The 15,742-nt window shown below is 43.4% G+C and overlaps 1 protein-coding gene across 1 annotated transcript in view; it reads right to left on the bottom strand.

Annotated features, from left to right (window-relative positions):
• The window catches only part of GNAI1 (G protein subunit alpha i1), a 69,988-nt gene that overhangs the window by 29,597 nt on the left and 24,649 nt on the right, over positions 1 to 15,742 (bottom strand). Inside the window, exons 2-4 of the mRNA XM_073328619.2 lie at positions 15,468 to 15,510; positions 15,244 to 15,385; positions 1,056 to 1,213 (exon numbers count right to left, since the gene is read on the bottom strand). Of these exons, the coding sequence (XP_073184720.1) occupies positions 1,056 to 1,213; positions 15,244 to 15,385; positions 15,468 to 15,510 (343 nt within the window). The remainder of the gene's footprint in view (positions 1 to 1,055; positions 1,214 to 15,243; positions 15,386 to 15,467; positions 15,511 to 15,742) is intronic.

The following is a 15,742-nucleotide window of genomic DNA, read 5'->3' as shown; positions in this document are numbered from 1 at the left end:
GACAGACAGACCGACCCTTTGTTCCCCCCTCCCGACTCCAGCTTTGAAAGTATCTTGTCTCCTCATTGGTCATTTTGGTCAGGTGCCAGCGAGGTTATCTTAGCTTCTTAACCCTTTACAGGTGAAAGGGTTCTGCCTCTGGCCAGGAGGGATTTTATAGCACTGTATACAGAAAGGTGGTTACCCTTCCCTTTATTTTTATGACACTTGTGTACTGCTCAGTGTTGGTAATTCATGCTTTAGATATGCTAAAGCCACTCTGCGCCGATCCCTTTCCTTTGTACTGAAAAAAAACTAGTAGCAGCATATTTGAAGATCAATCAGGAACAGAAGATTTATTAAACTTAGAATATGTTCAGATGATTCAGAATCATGATTTACACATCACAAGCCTATAATTACATGATCTTATTACTATTATCCTCCTTCTACCCTATTTTCCATCTGTTTATCCTCTGTTGCTGCATCTAGTCTTAATTAGTTTTAAACTCATTAGGGCTTATCTATGCATCTGTACAGTGCCTAGCACAACAAAGACAAATCCTGATTGGTATTTTTGGGTGCTACCACAATATTAATGTAATGGAACAGAAGCAAAGTTCAATCGACAATGCTGATTCAGAGCCAACAGTCATGGAAGGTTTCAATGTACAGAACAAGTAGCTTTGAGACCACAACTCCTCCCTCGAGACCACAACTCCTCCCTCAACCCCACACCCCCAATATATGGGCAGAAATATAACAACTGGCCATATAAAGCAATTGAGAGTACCTGTTAGTTTTTATTTCTCCCATTAACTGCTCTGGGCACTGCTCACAGATTTGACCTGTTAATTCCAGCACAACATTTGGGTTCCCCACCCAATTCCTTTTCTTCGAGTTCAGACTTCTACTTCAGGACTGCTGCAGCTGTCTGATCCCAGAAAAGGGCAACTCTATCTAGGTACTTCTAAGACTCCCATCAGCATAGTATCAGACTGCCTCAAAGAATTTCATCTTACAATCTTTACCATTTTACAGGAGAGGGACAAGCTTGGTTACAGTTCTACACTTACTATGCTGCAGAGTCATTAAGCTGGTATTCTCTGGATCTATTGAAACAGGCTTGAACTCCACTATCTTTCCACAATCTCTTGATAACTCCTGCTAGTTCCGTGGTCATAAATCCTTCCTCTGCTGCTCCAGCTAGTACAAAGAGTTGTCGGGCATCATCCTGTAAGAAACAGGGAAACAGAAAATTTGAAAGGGAAAAAAACTAGAGCAGAAATCCATACCATTCCTTTAAGTCAACAGAAGGACGTAAAAGCAACAGCCCAGTCCACAGCAAATGTATGAATTAGTGGAGTAAGGAAATGAGTATGTCTACACAGCCCATCACAGTGACCTCCTGACCCAGGCTGGCAGACTATGTCTCACGGAACTCATGCTACGGTAACCCTCGTGCCTAATAGGGAGATCTCTTTAAAGAGGTCTATGGGGGTGGGGTAGGAATAAGTTGTGTCTGGGTCCTTTTTATTTATTTATTTTTTTTGTAAAGTTGAATTTTCATTTATTAGGCAGACAATACAAAGAGATTCACTTAGATTTCTGACTCTGTTGTGGAGGTGTTGAAGACACAAAGCACAATATTCTGCTCCTCAATAAGGAAAGCTCATTTGATTCTCTCACGGACACATGTAGCACATGTGGAACTGCCATAGGCTCTACTAACATGCTTCTTTGTTTTTGACAACCTCATAAGGACTTTAGGGTGCATAGCACGAACACCACAAAGTCTTTCTGGACACATACCACATGCAGACTTTGGTGCCTTGCCAACTTTCTTAGTGTAAAGGTAAACAATCCTGTTACCTAGTGTCCAGGACATCCTGGTCTTGTTAGAGGCTGTGTTGTAGGACAACCTAAGACGGTATGTCAGATGCTGAACCATTTTTTATATCTGGTCTGGGCAGATGCAATCAGATCTCCACACTCAGAAGTTTCTGGAATAGGGTGTGGCAGTTTTTGGAATGCTAAATAGGTTCCCTGTTGCTGAACTCAGACTTCATAAGGGCAAGTAGTCAGGGCAGCTATTTTGCAAAAGGCCATGCGCACTGTATGGTTTGGGAGAAGCTGAGCTCCTGGAGCAGAAAGCAGACTGTTTTCCCTAACTCTAAAGCATTTGGCAGCAGTTTTTTTTTTTTTTTTTTTAATCTATATACTGAACTAAGTGGTTGATTAATTGTGTAGCTAACTAGTTAACTGAGTTGATTTCAGCAGAGCAGGAGGAAGAGTCTTCATGGATTCCAACTAAAGATTTCTACAAGCAAGTGGTGGGAAGATGTTGCTTTTAACTCAGCAGACTATATACATTTCGTGATCAAAGACTAATAGAGACTCAAATAAACTAAACCTAAGCATTTGGGAGCTCAGTTTCTTTTAACTGGGTTTCTGTGGGGACTGACCTGTTTAGATTTAATTTGTTTTCTTTATTTACGCTTATGAATAAACTGTGAAGATAATGTATGTAGATTATAAAGTAGCCATGTTATGCTATAAATATAAATTTTAACTATGTTTCTTTATCATAAGATTTTATAAAATTGGTACTTAATTCATTCCTTTTGTTCTTTTTGAGACTTGAATGTGTGGAGGTTGACCCCGTGCAATCCTTGCTGAAAATCTTTAGAGACTGAATTCTGGGTCTCTTGCTGCTTTTCTATGGGAGCTTGGTTTTTTTAAGGCACTGGTAAAGGGCAATGAAGTGAACTCTAGCCCACCCACAGGTTACACTACCACACTAAAAATAGCAGTGTAGACAGCACTTTGAAGTTGCAACTTAGGCTGGAGCTTGGGCTCTAAACCCCACCCCCGTGCCTAGGCTTCAAAGCCCAAGCTGCAACAGCTACACATCTATTTTTAGCGCAGTAGCACAAGTCTGAGTCTGTCCATCCGACTGTAGAAAATAAAAGCCTATTGTTAATTTAAGTTTTTATATATTGACACACTGGTAGTAAACCAAATATTTGCGTGAAGACACTAAATTTTATTGATAAAGAAATTTTATTTCTCCTTCCATTTCTAGATATGGTGATAATGAAGAGCAGTTCTTGTTTTGAGGGGGTTAACCATTACATTATCATATTAGAACACCGTGGAATTCATAAGTCATATCATAGCATCACCAGTTAAAAATTTCTTATCTTACACTTATACGGCTCTGACCTTCAATGCACAAAAGTTTAATCACAAGAAAAAAACAAAACCCCTCCTTACATCTTAATTTTCAGATCTGTTTGAAATGACAGTACAGGAATGGCATGTCCCAACATCACAAGAATTGTATGTCCTTGTCTTTTTGCTCTGATTCTCTCACAGGCAAGGCTTGCTTGTTTGCCAGAAACTCAAATATGGGTCCCAGTTCTCCAGGAAACAGGTTGCAGTTCAAATTTTGCCTTCATTTACAAGAGCGAAACTTTCACCGAAGGACAATTAGACTGACAGGTGTAACTGAGGGCAGAATTTGACCACAGCTGTTCTACATTTACCAGTAAATACCAAGATGAAAAAACCCTACCCCAAGGAGCAGACAATTTCAACAGTGGATTACATAAACAACTGAAATAGTAACAGACACCAAGAAAAGGGAGAAGCAAGAAAGGACATTTGTTAAATACACAGATATTCTCTTCTTTATGAATCTATACATCTGAGTAGTTGAAATATTTGTTTTGTTTTGAAGTATACGCACATTTTTTTAAGAGTGGCAGAGGTGATTTCTCTGGAATGATCTGAATAAAACAGTGGAGCCTTGACAACAGAACTGAGAAAGGTACTATAAGCAAAGGGGAGCATGGCAAGAGACAAAGAGACTGCTTCTGCAACGGAAGATGGAAAGTAGGTCTCAATTAGACTGGTATCTTTGATGGAATAGAAAGGGATAGCAGACCTTGGATTCAAAAGGTGACCAGGTTAGAAACAAGAAAAGGAGTACTTGTGGCACCTTAGAGACTAACCAATTTATTTGAGCATGAGCTTTCGTGAGCTCATGCTCAAATAAACTGGTTAGTCTCTAAGGTGCCACAAGTACTCCTTTTCTTTTTGCAAATACAGACTAACACGGCTGTTACTCTGAAACCAGGTTAGAAACGTAGGCAGGGGCTGCATGATGCAGGGAACAATTTATGGAGCACGGAACTATTTATGAAGGTAGCAATCACATGCATCTCTTCATCCCACCTCCAATTCCATCAACAAATCTACTTTTTGTTTTATGACTTACCATGGCTTATCCTTCAGTGCCACGTTTCCCTTTAGAGAACAGTAGACACACCAAGTGTGGCTTTATTATGGGACATTAGGATCAACTCTTCTTTTTATGAAGTTAGGTAATGTGGGGTGTCTTCCCTCCCATCCTTAAACAGTCTGGAATAGAGGGGCTTCCCTTCAGGAAAAAAAAGTGGTTACTAACTTTTCCGTAAATACTGTTCTTTGTGATGTGTTGCTCATGTCCATTCCACATTAGGTGTGCGTGCACCATCACAGGAAATTTTTCCCTCAGTGGTACCAGAGGGCGCTAGAGCCAGCCTCACAGATACCGTGCACTCATGTGCTGGTATAAAGAGTCTGGCTGGCCCCTAACCCTCTCAGTTCCTTCTTGCTGACTAACTCTGACAGAGGGGTAGGAGGGTGGGTCGTGGAATGGACATGAACCACACATTTTGGAGAACAATAGTTACAGAAACGTTAATAACTATTTTTTCTTCTTCAAGAACTTGGTCATGTCCATTCCACTTTAGGTGACTTACAAGCGGTACCCAAGGAGGTGGGTTTGGAGTTCATAGACATGCAGATTGCAACAGTATTCTTCCGAACTTGGCATCATCTCTGGCCTGCTGGGTGATGGTGCAGTGGGGTGAGAGGGTATGTACTGACAACCAGATTGCAGCTCTGCAGATGTCTTGCATCAGGACCTGAGCCAGAAATGCCATTGATAAAGCCTGAGCTCTCGTTGAATGAGCAGTCAAGATGGCAGGAGGTGCAACACCTGCCTGCTTGTAACACATACGAATGCAGGAGGTGATCTAGGATGAAATTATCTGGGCTGAAACCGGGAGGCCTTTCATCTTGTCTGCAACTGCGACAAAGAGCTCCGTAAATTTACGGATTGGCTTGGTCTTCTAAATATAGACGGCCAGGGCGCATCTAACATCCAGCGAGTGGAGACACTGCTCCTCTGAATTCCTGCATGGCTTGAGAAAGAAAACTGTCAGGAAAATAGCCTGGTTACTATGAAACTGCGAGACCACCTTTGGAAGGAACACTAGGTGGGGGTTCAGTTGTACCTTGTCCTTAAAGAACATCAGATATGGGGGTTCTGATATAAGAGCCATAATTGCTGAGACCCTCCTGGCCGAGGTAATTGCTACCAGGAAGGTGACCTTCCAGGAAAGATATGACAGACAGCATGATGCCAGCGGCTCAAAGGGAGGGCCCATGAGTCTTGACAAGAACAGGTTTAAGTCCCATAGTGGAATCATTTTGAAAATATGAGGGTAAAGTCTCTCTAATCCCTTGAGGAAGTGGATGGATAATTCATGAGACAAGACCGACTTACTGTCCACCACAGGGTGGAAGGCTGATTGCCACAAATTGCAGATTAATTGATGAAAAGGCCAGACCCTTTGTTTCAGGTGAAGCAGGTATTCCAGCACAGACTGGAGGGGTGACGGAGTCGGAGAGAGACATCATAGGGAAGACCACACCAAGAAACTCTTTCATGTGGCTAGGTAACTTGCTCTAGTACACGGTTTCCTACTACCTAGCAAGACCTGGCAGACTTGTTCAACCATGGAGCTTCCCTGATGGTCAGGTGGAGGACCCTGAGGTTCAGGTAGAGTAAACAGACATGATTTTGTGAGATCAGGTCTGGGCGGGGCAGAAGCAGTAATACTATTGACAGGTTCAGCAGTGTGCTGAACCAGCATTGTCGCGGCCATGCAGGGGCTACAAGGATAACCCTTGTCTTTTCTCACTTGACTTTCAGAAGGACATTGTGTATCACAGGAACAGGAGGTAATGCATAGAATAGGAGCTCTGTCTGTGGAAGTAGGAAGGCGCCAGCAAGAGCCTGGGCTGTGACTGCATAGCAAGTAGAACTGCTGACATTTCCTTTTCAACCTGGTTGCAAACAGGTCTATCTGGGGAGATCCCCATCTCCAGAAGATGGATCTGATCACCTCCGGGTGAAGGGACCACTTACGGTGAGAAGAAGAGAAAGACCTGCTGAGGTGATCTACCACAGCGTTCCAGGCTCCCAGAAGATGGGAAACTTCAAGGTGGATGCAGTGTTTCACACAGAAGACCCACATGCAGATGGCCTCCTGGCACAGGGTAGAGGAACACACTCGTCCTGGTCTATTGATGTAAAACATGGCTGCTGTGTTGTCCATAAGCACTTGTACAACTTTGCCCATGATCTGGGGAAGGAACACTTGGCAAGTTAAGCAGACTGCTCTGAGCTTTCTGACATTTATATGCAGGGAAAGCTCTTCCTGGGACCACAGGCTGAGTTCTGAGGTGCTCGAGACGAGCCCCCCAACCTAGATAAGATGCATCCAAAATTAGGGATACTAAAGACTGGTAGTGACAAAGGGAACATGCTCATGACCACTAATCGGGGAATCCTTCTACCAGTCGAGGGAGGCAAGGACTGGGGCAGGAACTGTAATCACCGAGTCCAAAGGGTGTGGTTCAGTGAATACACAGAGGCCAGCCAGACTTGTAAGTGCACACAGCCATGTGGCTCAAAAGTCTGAGGCTGTCATGGTGGGGTGGGCATTGACCTTGGATATCAGAGCTGACATTATCTGGAATCAAGCCCCTGGGAGGAAGGCTCTGGCCCAGGTCAAGTCAAGCACTGCCCTGATACACGCTATTTGCTGGACAGGAACGAGAGTCAACTTTTGCTCATTTATCAACTGACCCAGAGCATGGAAGGTGGCTTGGACCAGGTGCAGTTTTTCACTTGAGCCTCTGATTGGCCACTGATCACCCAGTTGTTCTAGGTACAGACAGACTTGAACGCCTCGCCTTCTGAGGAAAGCGGCTACCACTGCCAAGCATTTTGTGAAGTTCTGTTTGGGGCCTCGCAGTACCTGTGTGACCCTGGTAGTGAAGCTGAGATGGAGGGGGGCAGTTGCCTGTGCTTGTAACCCCTGCTCCATTTTTTAAACAGGTCCTGGTAAGGCAGCAGAGCTGAGAAGCGGGCCTGCGCCTGAGGCTTGAAATGCTTCCTTGAAGGTTCCAAAGAGTAGAGATCCAGAGATCTGAGGGTAGTCCTGGAGTCGTTCAGACCATGGAGCTTTGAGTTGATCTATTCTGTACCTTCAAAGGGAATATCCTGGACTGACTAGTGGCCTCAGGTGGTAGCCCTGAGGATTGGAGCCAGGAGCACCTTCTCATGAGAACAGCCGAAGCCATTGTTCTGGCCACTGCATCAGCTGTGTCTAGGGCTGCTTGGAGGAAGGCTCTGACTATGGTCTTCCATTCCTCCGTCAGCGTGGAAAACTCTTGCCTGCAGTCATGTGGCATCAAGTCTTCAAAATTTGCCATAGAGTCCCAAATACTGTAATTGTACTTCCCAAGCAAAGGTTTGTTGGTTGGAAATGCAAAGCTGTAACCCACCCATCAAATAAATCTTCTTATGAAACAGCACTAGCTTCTTTAAGTCCTTTTGCTTGGGATTTGCACCTAACTGTTCTTGTCTGTCCCTCTCATTGGGCACATAGTACCTTTTTTCTGCCCAAATTGAGGTGGGGGAGAGAGAGAGAGGATAGGGGTCTGCCACAGGGACCTGACTGGACCCATAACAGCCTCATTGAGGGGTAGAGCCACCTTTGATGGGACTGCCGTGGCCAAAATATCAATGAGGCTATGTGAGGACTCTAAGAACCTCCATCTCTAGCCCCAGGTTAGAAGCCTTTTTAGAAGCTCCTGGTGAGGTCCAAAGTTATCCTGTGGCATCAAGCCACTTGGTCCTGAGACAGCTTTGTCTGGGGAGGAAGAAGAGGCCTGTACAGGTGTGTGTGGGGGGTCTTCCTCCTCTTCTTCAACCCCAACCACATCATCCAGGCCTAAGTCCTGCGTGTTGGTCCTGGGCTTGGTACTGGATTCCAACTTGGGTGCTGGATGGTGCAGTGGAGGAGCCCTCCTCTCAGACACCAGCAAGTAGGAATGGCTGGGCAGAGGCCCTGATACCAGGAGAAAACTGCAGGGATTCTAGAATGGCCACTAGACTTGCTTCAGAGTAACAGCCGTGTTAGTCTGTATTCGCAAAAAGAAAAGGAGTACTTGTGGCACCTTAGAGACTAACCAATTTATTTGAGCATAAGCTTACGTGAGCTACAGCTCACTTCATCGGATGCATACTGTGGAAAGTGTAGAAGATCTTTTTATACACACAAAGCATGAAAAAATACTTCCCCCCACCCCACTCTCCTGCTGGTAATAGCTTATCTAAAGTGATCACTCTTCTCACAATGACAGGTTTCAGAGTAACAGCCGTGTTAGTCTGTATTCGCAAAAAGAAAAGGAGTACTTGTGGCACCTTAGAGACTAACCAATTTATCTGAGCATGAGCTTTCGTGAGCTACAGCTCACTTCACGAAAGCTCATGCTCAAATAAATTGGTTAGTCTCTAAGGTGCCACAAGTACTCCTTTTCTCCTCACAATGTGTATGATAATCAAGTTGGGCCATTTCCAGCACAAATCCAGGTTCTCTCACCCCCCCCCCCCCACAAACCTGTAAAAAAAACTTCTACACTTTCCACAGTATGCATCCGATGAAGTGAGCTGTAGCTCACGAAAGCTTATGCTCAAATAAATTGGTTAGTCTCTAAGGTGCCACAAGTACTCCTTTTCTTTTCACTAGACTTGCATTATCCATTGTCCTTTGGGCCAGGTGCTGAGGACTGGGGAAGGAGGGAGCGCACCGAGATTTGGTGGAACGTAGGACTAGTATTGGTGGCAGCTCCTTGGTTGAGTGCAAGGCTTCACCCCAACTCTGAGGAAGAGTCCTCTTGAGACCATCTGGGAGTGGTACCCTTCTTTTCTGTTGACCGGTGCCAAGGGTCTGGGGATCGGTGCTGGCGCGGAGAAGTCTTCGCCAATGACAGAAGGGCCAGTTTTCCTCTGGTCGGTACTGAAGAACCCAGCACTGGGTACGAGTTCAGAGCAACATGCTCCCTTCTTCTCGACACACTCGCCAGAGCCAACAATTGTCCCATTGGGCTCAACAGAACCGGGAGTGTCATCAGGTCCCTGGCCGCTGCAAAGACCTCCAGGGTGGAAGACATTGAAATCCCGCTGGTGCCACAATGTCCCTCCGGTGTTGGTGAATGGTCCCGTACCAGGCTCAACAGCACCTGCAAGCAGGGCAGAGTCAACGCTATGGTAAAACAGGGGTGAAGAAGAGACATGACACAGGTCGCGCTCCGCTGCACACTCCTTGTTTGTCTTTTCTTTGTACCAGGGAGTGTCCCCTCTTGGACCATTGTTTCTTCTGCCTCTTTCTTGGTACCAGAGAGGGGGAATGGTGCCAAGAAACATGCAGTGCCAGAGGAGCGCTTTGCACTGAAGCCGAGGTGCTCGGTGCTGAGTCAGACTGGCTTGCCTCCAACGCCAGTCTAAGCGTGGCTTCCATTAGGATAGTTTAGCCTCCCTATTCTTTTTTGTACAAGGCTTGAAGTTGCAGCAGATTTGACAACACTCGTCAGTGAGCTTCTCCCAGACACTTCAGACAGCTAGAGTGTGGGTCGCTCATTGGCATAGGCTTGTCACAGGACGTGCAAGGTTTGAAGCCCAGAGACCAGGGCATGCCAGGCCCCAGAGACAAAAGAAGCCTCTTTAAACTAAGAGAGGGGAGTCTATCTATACAATAATACTATTTACACTACTATTAGAAATTAAAATGAAGATAACTAGAGAATAACATGAAAAAAACCCAACCCTGAATGATCACCTTGCCAAAGCAAGAGAAGCTGTTCCAGTGACTGTCACGGGAGGTAAGAGGGAACTGAGAGGGTGCGGGGCCAACTGAGCCCCTTATATCAGTGCATGAGTGCATGGCACCAAAGGATTCTAGAGCCGGCCTGGCGGGCACCACCAAGGGAAAAAATCTCCGGTGACAGTGCACGCAGCACTCACGTACCTAACGTGGAATGGACCTGAGCAAGCACTTGAAGAAGAACGTGCCATTTCTATCTCAGATTTCCTGAATAAGATGGCATGCAAGAAGTATTTCAGCCATCCTTATTGAACTGGTTACAACGAATCTCGTATCTTGGAGCCAGTCTAAAACCTTTTAACTTAAATGAAAAAGCCATTTGCCAGGTTACAGCCCCTCTCTTAAAAAGTGTTCTATCCAGTCTAGTATCACTTTGTCCTCCACGGATGATCAATAAAATCGAATAGATATTTAAATATATGCCAGTCTCCAAACTGGAGAATTTTAAGGCAAGATCACCTGATCGTCAGCTGCTCACACATTGAGTCAAATTAACACAGTTCTACTATAATCACTTCAAAGGGCTTATTCCAGTTAATGACTAGCCCTTGGTCTAGTCCCAGAAGTGACTGCATAGGACACATGCCCAAGTTCCATTTAAAATAAGTTTCTTTAAAATACCTTTCAGACCCATAGGGAAGAATGTCTGTGAATATTAGGATTCTACTCCACTTCTAAATTTTCTGAATTTTCCTTCATACACTTAAGAAGAAAGGTCTGAAAAAAGTCAATAAAGCAGAAAGAAAAAGCCTCAAAACACACTTCCCCCGATTTCTTATTTTCCATACCATGACTACACTGACCAATTTAGCTGGACCAAAGTCAAGTCATTTTCAGGAAATTATATATATATATATACCAAAATAAAAACACACACAGTCCTTCTCTGCTTTCTGAAGGGTTTAAACAAAGTGAACGTTGATACTACAGAGCTATATATGCTGAAGGTTTTGTCCTCCATCAAGCACGCCAATTAGTGAGAAGTCAAGTCCACAGAACTACTTAAATGACCTATTTTCTCAGAGAGTCAAAATACCAAAATGTAAATTTACACTGCAGCAAGAATTCAGAGCAATAGTATCAACTTAATTTCCATATATATAATTATATAGTGAAATTGTATATATTCACCCAGAACTCTGTACGTTTTTGTAATTTTTTACAAAACAAACAGCATTGGGTTTGTCCTGTTCCTACAGACAGGAAACAAGTGACCTGACTGTAAATTTATGCATTACACAAAGAAAAAAATGTCACAAAACTTAATCATCTCCTCCTGATGAGTCACAAATTTATCTCTTCATCGCCTTCTTGTTACCGATATTAATATAGTAATTACTTTTGAATGTCATCACAATAGAGAGTCTCCACAACTCAAAAGCTGGCAGTTCAATATTTACACCTGGGGGAATTCTCCGCCACTGCAAAATTCATGTCTGGAGCATAATTTTTTTTCCCCCTGCAGGAAATACATTCTTCCCAAGAATTGCTGCAGTTACACCTTTCACCCACCAGAGGACGCTGTGGTGCCAGAACAGCCAGCAACATGAACACAGCCAGCTGTTCTGGTGCCACAGAGGCCTCTGTTGGGCAAAAGGCAGAACTGCAGAATTACTGGGACAGAATGGTTTTCGTTTGGGAAAAAAAAATTCTGTGCAGTGGCGCAGAATTCCCCCAGGAGTAGAAGTTAATCACAGCACCCTGCCCACGGAGCCAGGTTAACTCAGAGTGGGGCACATGGTGTTGCTGGGGGGTGGGGGTCACAGACTGGGGTTCAGAATGGCTAGTGGGAGGTATGGGGGATAGAGTGAGGTGTGGGCTCAGGAGCTAGTGGGGTGACAGCATTGAGCCAGGGACTGAATGGGAGTGGGGGGTTGCAAGGCCACATGGGGATGGGGGGTGCCTGGACAGAGGCAGATGTGTGACTGAATGGGAGAGGCTTCAGGTCAGCCAGGGTCTCCATGGGGGAGGCTCACCAACTGCCTAACAATCCCGCCCCCGAGACCCAGTTCCATACTTCTCCCACCCACACCCAACAACTCTCCAGGTTCACGCCAGGCTCTTTCCCTCTCCCTCAGCTCCTCCGTTACCCCTGACTCCTCCAAGCCTTTGCCCTGCTTCAGATGGGTGCAGGAAATACAGTTCTGTAGTGTAATTTAAATGAATTACTCAAAGTTCTGTATTAATATGCCTAGTAAGGAATCTATTTATCAAAAAAATTACCAGAAATTTTTTTTTGGGGAGGGAGGGTGTCTAATATTGTTAGATACATACTTTCTGACAGGTATTTTGAAATAAAATACCAAAATAATTGAAACTGGCACGATTATATTTTGTTATTTTGACATATAAAATATGCAGAATATTAAAATATTGTGCCCAGAATTTTTAATTTTTTTGGTGCAGAATTCCCCCAGGAGTAAACACTGGTCTCTCTCTAATATTACAGAATTATTCTTTTTACTATATTACCACCTAGAAGCTCCAATCAAGCACACAATATGAGACAATCCCTGTCCTAGAGAGATTACAAAAAGGTAAGCCACAACCAGTTGGAGAACAAACTAAGCAACAGGTGAGGTAAATGAGGGTAACAGTGAGAGAAACAAGGCCATATAGATTAGTTGTGTGCATAATTAGCAGTTCTGAGCACATTATAATATATACACATTTTCTCGTTTCATATATAACAAGAAAATTAGTGATCTAGTAACCCCTATTAGCCAAATCATTATAATTTCTGTCTTACCCATCACCATAAACTCAATGTCAAAAGCAAAGCAGCATTATCTAGTAATCTGAACATAGGCCTGGAATCTGAAGATCTGGGTTCTACTCCCAGCTTTGCCACTGACTTGGTGGCCTTAGACAGCTGAAAATCTCTGTTCACACTCTTCCCTGAAAAATGATAATGGCTACTTCATGGGGGCATTGTGGCTATAGTCATTAATGTTAGTAAAAAGTGTTTTTGAGAAGTTCATATAAAAGAGGTATGCAAGTGCAAAGCGTCAACATATAAAATGGAGCTCCTTTCCTGATAAAACCATTTTTCTTCCCCTTGTTCTTTGTTCCCACCCACCCCCTTTCTGTCATACAACCTTGTAATCTTGACGTGTGAGGAAAAAGTAAATATGGCACAAGACCCTAAAGTACAAAATAATAAATGTCTGAATACTTGACAAATTTCTTTCAGTACATGATCTACAGAATCTCTCCCCTTCCTCTATGTGCTTCTGAGAAGACTAGCCCGTACCGGGACTATTTCCTGCTTCAGCTCTTGCAACCAATGAATACTCCACACACTGACCTTGACCTCCATTGAGTGCAATAACTTTTTATGCATTCCAGGGTAGGGACTGCCACTTTAGGTGCTAAATCCAACATCTGGGTGTTACTGAGATCCTCAAAACCCCTTCTCTAGTGTCTACAGAATTAGACAGGTGAAATCCCTGGGTGCTCGAGTATCCTCTGTTAAAAGTCTCTAGACGCCCACATTTCTTCAAGTATGTATGTACACAGATGCCTCAGATGCATGGGTACCTCTTTTATGCCTTAGTCTTCAAACTAGGCATTTCCCCACCAAACGCACCTGCAGGGCCTGATTGGGCAGGTGTGCTATGCCTAAACACACGCAAAAGGGCTGGGGAGGCCCGCCTTATAAGCTGTAGCCCAGTGGTCAGAGCACTCACCTAAGATGTGGGAGATGTGGGTACAATTCTGATGTGTAGAAGCAATCTGAACACAAACTTCCCATCTCTCAGGTGAGTGCCCAAAGCACTGTGGTATGGGATATCCTGGTGCAGAGTCTCAATTTTTCCTGTCGAAACTGTTCCTGTCAAGGTTCCTTCCCCACTCTGAACTCTAGGGTACAGATGTGGGGGCCTGCATGAAAAATCCCCTAAGCTTATTTTTACCAGCTTAGGTTAAAATTTCCCCAAGGTACAAACTATTTTACCTTTTGCCCTTGGACTTTATTGCTGCCACCACCAAGCGTTTAACAAATATAACGGGGAAAGAGCCCACTTGGAAACGTCTTTCCCCCAATAATCCCCCCAAGCCCTACACCCCCTTTCCTGGGGAAGGCTTGATAAAAATCCTCACCAATTTGCATAGGTGAACACAGACCCAAACCCTTGGATCTTAAGAACAATGAAAAATCAATCAGGTTCTTAAAAGAAGAATTTTAATTAAAGAAAAGTAAAAGAATCACTTCTGTAAAATCAGGGTGGTAAATACCTTACAGGGTAATCAGATATAAAACATAGAGAATCCCTCTAGGCTAAACCTTAAGTTACAAAAATACACAAAAAACAGTAATATACATTCCATTCGGCACAACTTATTTTATCAGCCATTTAAACAAAACAGAATCTAACGCATATCTAACTAGATTGCTTATTAACCCTTTACAGGAGTTCTGACCTGCATTCCTGCTCTGGTCCCGGCAAAAGCAGCACACAGACCGAGAGAACCCTTTGTTTCTCCCCCCTCCAGCTTTGAAAGTATCTTGTCTCCTCATTGGTCATATTGGTCAGGTGCCAGCAAGGTTATCTTTAGCTTCTTAACCCTTTACAGGTGAAAGGGTTTTTCCTCTGGCCAGGAGGGATTTAAAGGTGGTTAGCCTTCCCTTTATATTTATGACAGTTCCAATGTCTATAAATGAATAAATAATTATGCATGCGGACAGAGGAGCAGAATGACTGCAGAGTAGCAGTTAGAGCATTCACTTGGGAGGTAGGAAATAAGTTCAAATCCCTTCTCCACATGAAGCAGAAGGCAGCCATATACCATGTAAAGTGCAAATGCCATTTATGGTGCTCTATAAATCAAGCCTCCTGCAAAGGAAAATTGTCAGTCATTTATTTGAAATGTTAAAAGTGAACTATTAATATTTTTGTTTGTCTGCACCCATTAGGTAAGACAAGGTAGGTTTGTATAAATGTTGCCAAAGTTCTTTAGATTCTGTATTATTCTGAAAAGTATTTTTCTCACTCTAAGGAGTTTTGTTTTTTTATTCTCTTCTTTGTTGGAGTGTGGATGGGGGAAAAAGTTCTATTACCTTTACCATGCAACAACAATGGACAGGAAAAAAATTTTATTATCTTTACCATGCAACAACAATGGACAGGAAATTATGCTTGAATGACATATGGCATGTTAGCTGCACATCTACATTTGTATGTACTTCAATACTCACAGCCCTGGTTGGGTCACAAAAGTCTATCTTCAATCTCCCCATTGCTCTAATGATAGCAATAATGGATTGAATGGTATTACTGTAGACAACAGCTTTGTACTGTTTACATTCTTCTTCTGAATAACCAGCTTCATGGATAATCCTATGGAGGAAAATAATATTAAGTCTTCTATTCAAACGCAAGCAAGTAAATAATTTCAGTTATATCTTTTAACCATACTTACTTCATTTGTTTTACAATTGTGCTTTTCCCTGATTCACCAGCTCCTGAAAAATAGAAGTGTAAAGATTATTAAAATACATCCTTCTTGAGTTCCCTTCGTTTCCAAAGCTAACAGTTAAAAAGTCAGTTTTCACATTTCAAGAATTCCTTAACTGATATATTACTGAAGGATTTTAAAACACAATTGTTACAAGTTACCTTTTAACATCAGGCAGAATTCTTGCTTTTGACACTTACAATAGGAGGAGATTTAACTCTGAAATGCCTTTATATTCA

The sequence above is a fragment of the Lepidochelys kempii genome, chromosome 1 (assembly GCF_965140285.1).
Source record: "Lepidochelys kempii isolate rLepKem1 chromosome 1, rLepKem1.hap1, whole genome shotgun sequence".
In the NCBI taxonomy this organism is placed as follows: Eukaryota; Metazoa; Chordata; order Testudines; family Cheloniidae; genus Lepidochelys; species Lepidochelys kempii.
Note: the sequence above shows the minus strand (reverse complement) of the source record. Positions and strands in the feature narration are given on the sequence as shown.